This window comes from Syngnathus leptorhynchus, chromosome 7 (genome assembly GCF_054491065.1).
Source record: "Syngnathus leptorhynchus isolate UIUO chromosome 7, UIUO_Slep, whole genome shotgun sequence".
In the NCBI taxonomy this organism is placed as follows: Eukaryota; Metazoa; Chordata; class Actinopteri; order Syngnathiformes; family Syngnathidae; genus Syngnathus; species Syngnathus leptorhynchus.
In genome coordinates, this window is record NC_141201.1 from 10,938,711 (window position 1) to 10,944,905 (window position 6,195).

At 40.8% G+C, this 6,195-nt stretch overlaps 2 protein-coding genes across 2 annotated transcripts; one reads left to right on the top strand and one right to left on the bottom strand.

The window, feature by feature from the left end:
• Positions 1–891: 891 nt before the first annotated feature.
• Positions 892–2,202, bottom strand: crybb1l3 (crystallin, beta B1, like 3). The gene is made up of 5 exons (XM_085915991.1): positions 2,137–2,202; positions 1,927–2,045; positions 1,713–1,845; positions 1,397–1,539; positions 892–1,060 (listed from the first exon to the last, which is right to left on the bottom strand). Exons 1-5 carry the CDS (start codon positions 2,200–2,202, stop codon positions 892–894), a joined length of 630 nt encoding a protein of 209 aa, XP_085772117.1.
• Positions 2,203–4,956: 2,754 nt separating this feature from the next.
• On the top strand, positions 4,957–6,134 carry cryba1a (crystallin, beta A1a). Its single transcript, XM_085916211.1, has 5 exons — positions 4,957–4,995; positions 5,129–5,247; positions 5,451–5,592; positions 5,745–5,887; positions 5,987–6,134. Exons 1-5 carry the CDS (start codon positions 4,957–4,959, stop codon positions 6,132–6,134), a joined length of 591 nt encoding a protein of 196 aa, XP_085772337.1.
• Positions 6,135–6,195: the final 61 nt, after the last annotated feature.

Here is a 6,195-nt window from a genome sequence, read left to right on the forward strand (position 1 = left end):
AAGTGGAATTTAATTTAGGCTCAGTTGCACACACACACACGCACACACACACACACACACACACACACACACACACACACACACACACACACACACACACACACACACACACACACACACACACACACACACACACACACACACACACGCTCACACGCAAATGTCAAGTTATTTAAGTGAGCATACAAATATACAAAGGCATCATATTTTCCCTGCCATAGTGTTCCATAAAATGCAAAACAATAAACCTATACTGCAAGAAAAAACAAGAACAAAAGTATGACAGCGTGACATAGTTTGCACTTTTTATTATTTCGTCTTTGTTTCCAGTGGAAAGTTCCAGATGCCAGCATCCCTGAGAAGGTGTGAATGTAAGTCTTCTTGGCGGGCTCTGATATGCGATCAAGTGGACCACCAGCCCAACAAAATAAATCATGTCTGCAAAAGGCACAGCCCTGCACAGCCACCAGAGGTCCTGTGTGTTGTTTTAAGAAGATATGCCATGTGCGGATCTGACAGCTGTCTATGGTTATATTATACAGTTGATGGAATTACTGATTTGTTATGCAGGCTGATTTGCATCATTGTTCGGGCAACACATATGTGCATCTGTAAAGAAAAGGGTTGAAATAGCACAAACTGCTAACTATCAAGGAAACATAATAAATGCCATTATCATTCTTATGAGGTCTGGAGACAGAGAGCATCACTATTTACTGCATTTTACCAATAGAGTAGCTACTATGGAAGCCTTATGTACTCCCAAACTGTGCTGACAAAATCAGTAGCAAGATTCAGTAGCAATGTGCTTTGTGTTGGAAAGTGGTCAGAGAAGATTTTGCGAGTCACTTGCAGTTTAACGTGACCCTTTTGCCCAGAGCCTGACGGGTTTTAGGCATTGACCTCAAAACAGCCTCTGCGGTGTGTCTGCATGTCTTTCACCCTACGAATGGATTGGATCTGGGGATGGTGAGCTCCCCACTCATTCCAGTGCTTAAAAGAGCCCATTTCCATCACATACTGGTAACCACGGTAGCCTGGGTACTGGTAGGCCACCCACCTATGAAAAAGAGGGCATCAACCATAAATATACATTGCAAATTAACTAGCCAAATGATTGTTTTGTGTGTTTAGTTTGCATAAAACAAATTTTTCCATTTTTTGTACGTTACTATTTCATCTTACATGATTTGATTTGTTTGTAGACCACTTGTGCTATTGGAAATCAGTATGTGGTACCTAATATTATGGTGCTGGTTTGATAGCACTGGCAGACCTAGAGGAATCCCAAGTTTACAAGAGACATTTCACTCATATCAGTATGTCACTTACTGCTTTTTCTAGTGGTTTGGCGCATCTTTCTAAATCGTATGCAGAGCTAAGGGGAAATACTTACGTTCCACCAGTGACCTGAATGCTAGCGACGCGGTCCTGGAAGCCGTAAGACCACAAGCTTGGAATATCCTCATCACACACCTCCATCTTGCGACCTTCAAAATTTGTGCACTCATACAGGCAAATCTTGTGGTCCTGGGAGTCCTGCAAACACACACAAGACTTTTTAAATAAGATGTTGTTTGGTAGCCTGCTACAAGATTAAAATAAATAAAAATTAAACTGTTCCTTAAATGATGAGAGATGGTGAGCGAACAATAGGCTAGACAGTCATGCCTGGGTCTCCTAACCTCGAATATGGCTAATAGTGAACTTACCATTTTTACTGGTCTGACCGACATGAGACGGTCACACCTATAGCTGTTGGACCAGGTGTCCCATCTGGGGTATTCTCCTTTCTCCAGCATGAACATCTCACCAGTCATGTTCTGCTGCTCATAACCCACCCAGCTGCAATATCACATAACACACGTGCAAACAAAGAGCGGAGACATTCTGCACAATGATGGCACCGTGGCACTCATGACTTACGGCCCGTTCTCTACCCGGATGGAGCCGATTTTTTCGAAACCTTTCTCGCATAGGTTACGACACTCTCCGAACAGATCCATTTTACGGCCTTGGAAGTTCTCAAATTCATAGAGGTAAATCTACAGAGAAGCACAATACAGCAGATGATGAAATCGATCAATCCCATTTCATTTGGCTGCTCACTAACCACCATTATGTACTTTTTACTACCTTGTGATTATGTAGCCCCATGGCAGGGTGGCTGCCAATGCTGCCTTGAGTACCTGAGTGAGACATCGTCAGAGCTGTACAGAAACAATAGTAAATACAGTTACACATGATTAGTGTTCATTATACACTTACATCACTTATAATAATAAATCACATCATTTTCTGACACGAAAAGAGATTTTCAATTTAATATACAGTTGAATCAACATTATGATGGAATAGACTAAATTGTCAGTTTCCAGTTATATCCCCTGAATTTGTCCTGTGAGAAAAAAAACAAAAACGATTCACCAAAAAGCCCACATATGTAAAATTGTTGCATTTCATTAAAAAGAGGAATTGAAATGAGACGCGGCCTTCAATCTTTTTTGTCAGTTTTACATCCCTAGCGAGCTGGTTGAATAGAAAGTCACACCCTGCTGCATTTTATGTCAATGTTCCATCTGCTCACTCGGTGCCCATGAGGAGAATCCACACATAGAAAAAAAACAACAGTCTCATCCCTCTATCATCTTCAGTTTGTACAAAAAACTTACTTTTACACAAGCAGCTTGAAATGAGTCGATCTTTAGAGACAGTAATAGGTGACGGAGCAAGCAAGTGGGGATGTATATATACATTTACGCCTGGTAAGCCGGTGCAGCGAGAGGTTCCTGGTTTCTCATTGGCTGATGGCTGTTTTGGAGCACAGTGTGCGGGTTCAAAGGTCACGATGCTTCGAAAAGTCATGCTGACTTGGCTGACTGTTTTGTTGTACAGACCCATTGTCAGAAGTGCGGGCATTCACTGCCATCAGCATAATGTTAAACACGCACACGTGCATGTACTCTCTCGGCAGCGTTCACTTTTTCAAATTTTATGATTATTATTATTATTTTTTTTAACAAATTTTACTACAGTTTAGCACTTTGGGCTTTAACATTCCCTTCAACGTTTTGGTTTAATTGTCTCTAAGATTTTCAAGCGTGGTGTTGTGTGTGGTGTATATTTATTACAGTCATTGGTGTTTAACAAAATATTTTTGAGTTTTTTTTTTTTTGACAAACTCATCATGGCTAAGGTTTGACAAATGTATTTTTCAGATTGTATGCTTTAGGACAAAAGAGATTAAACTTGATGTCTTGGATGTGAAACCAGTTGGAGCATTCCACCCAAAAGCAGATAAACTCGTGTTCCACTCCAGGCACAAATGCTAAGGACTTTACATCCAAATATTAAAATCTGTGATTTTATTTTCAGTTATGTTGCAATTCTGAATCAGTGCAGGTGGAGGTACTCTGCTTAAAATGCCCCCAATTAAATGTTATGCCATACAACCAAAATGCTGGGACACATATACTGTATGTATGTCAAATATCAAGTCAAACCAATTTTGCAAGACAGTTTAGATTTGAGCTTCTCACACAAATAATGTCAAGTCATGCAACTGTCCTTTTCACTTAAATTCTCCATTTATATTCCAGATTCATCTATTGCATGTGGAATATACAGAAAAAATATCAGCATGTGAATTTGTACCATTCGTATCCTTTTCAGATTTTCTTTCTGCTCAATGAAAGTGATAATAAGCTGCTTGAAGAAAGCAAAAAAAATGTTTACAAGAGATATTTACAACATCGAGACAGATGACAAGGTCAGTTGTCAATGAGTATAAATAGTTGTGTGGAAGTAAGTATATTTCTTTGTGTGGGATTGAATGCATCTCTGTCAATGGCAGTGTATGTGTATGCGTTACTGAGCATGTGTGCACAAAGAAGTCAGAGAAGAGGTTGGAAGAGCATGGATGTGAGCATAGTGGGGTTGGACATGAAGGAGAGATGGACTAAAATCTGTCAATGCAGTTCAAATTAAACCTGTTTATGTGAATATACTTATCCCAGTGAATACATGATCACGTCTTTCTTTAATTTGCATGATTTCCCCTTTTCACGCAGGAGCTGTGTGGTTCAGTGCTCAGGTTGCATTTTTTTTTCATGTTTTTCTTTTATAACTTGTGCTTATCCGCACTGGGCATGTCGCCCTTCATCTAGTTTCACTGTGGCCCATTAAAAGCCAGCAGCTCACCCTCAAACAATGGTGTGAGCAGCAATGTGCTGACTACGATCCGGACCCAGAAGCCCTGTAACTTTTCAGCACCACCATGTATAAATAGTCCCATATGCTTTGGGGTCAGAACGCCGTTATTGTGGAGCCCCCCTCGCGAACACTGTGCTGCTATTCTTTGGGGTCTGGTCAGGTAAGCCATCATTCTATTCAGCCTATAGTTAGAGCATTTACATTTGTGTGTCCCTTGTGTTTTTTGTTTCTGCTGAGACACATAAATGTTCAACCACATACTAGGCAGCCACAGGGAGGTCATATAACAATTGAGCATGTGAGAACCTTCTATCGAGGGAAGACAGCATGACAGCTCACCGGCCACATCATTCGCTTGGATGAGATCCAGTTCAGTAGTTAGACCAAAAATATTTTGGGCAACACAAACCTTTCTCATATTTTGACCTTGTGGCTACATTGACTAACCAAAATATAAGGGACACCTTTCACAATGGTGATATACAGTAGATTTTAATGAACGGCTCAATGTCCGGTTTCATTGAAAATGTGCATTGTTTTTTTTTCTTAAAGACACAATTGGACCCCATTAGATTGTCCAGAAGGAACGTCACAATTCCACCACCAAATATGAATCCTACTTATCAATATGGCTCCCTAAATGTGCTTTTCAAAAATATTCTCAATTATAAACAACAACATGAACATGATTTTTTCCATTTCTCTGTGCTCTGAAGGTAAATTGCCATTACGATAAACGAAAGCATGGCACAGAATAATCCTAACCCACTGGGACCATGGAAGGTGAGTCTTACCTCTTTAGATGGATGATTATTCACTGAAGGTAATCGGTAGTATTTAATGATTGGTCTAATGATGTGTACACACATTAGTGTGTGTCATCGTCTGCATATGTATGCATTCATGTCCACTCCAGATCACAGTTTACGATCAAGAGAACTTCCAGGGAAAGCGGCTAGAGTTTACCTCCTCCTGCCAAAATATCATGGAATGTGGCACTGACAACATCCGCTCCTTGAAGGTGGAGTGTGGAGCGTAAGTCATTAACAATATGAATTGGTGATTCTCAAAGTGTGGTACTTGTAGCACATGAAAAAAACTTTTCTTTTTTTAAACTTTTCATTTACTTCTCAAGTACAGTAAATTTTCAGAGTAGAGTTCTCTGGAAGTAAGCATCACGTGATGATGTTCTACCGGTCCCCAAAAATCTTTAACTGTTTGACATCATGTGTGGATAGTTGGATAGGATATGAGCACTCCAGCTTCTGTGGACAGCAGTTTGTTTTGGAGAGAGGAGAATACCCTCATTGGGAGTCATGGAGTGGCAGCATCGCCTATCACACTGAGAGGATGATGTCCTTCCGCCCCATCTGCTCTGCTGTGAGTCTTCCTCCAAGCTGTGACACTGATTCAGAGTTTAGAAAGCACACAGCCGGATTCACTTGTCATTAGTGCTCAATGAGTGTTGGTGAACACTAAAAAAAAAAAAATAGCAAGTACCAGAGTTTATTAATAGAGTTGACTTTCTACAGAACCACAAGGAGTCTAAGATGGTGGTGTTTGAGAAAGAAAACTTAATGGGACACCAATGGGAGATAAGCGATGACTACCCATCACTGCAGGCTATGGGCTGGGGAACCAATGAGATTGGCTCCATGCAAGTTCAGAGTGGAGCGTAAGTTGTGTACATTTATACAGATAATGGCTCAAGGGAAATCAATCAACAATTTTATTTGACTAAAACCAGCATATTTTGCCTCTATTCTTGCTATAGCTGGGTGTGCTACCAGTTCCCCGGTTACCGTGGTTACCAGTACATTCTGGAGTGTGATCGCCATGGCGGCGAGTACAAACATTACAGAGAATGGGGCTCCCATGCTCAGTCGTTCCAGGTGCAGTCATTGCGTCGCATCCAGCAATGAGATCTTTCCTACAGCTCCATGGCTTCCTCCTCTCCCTCCTTCCTCCATAATCATTCCAGAA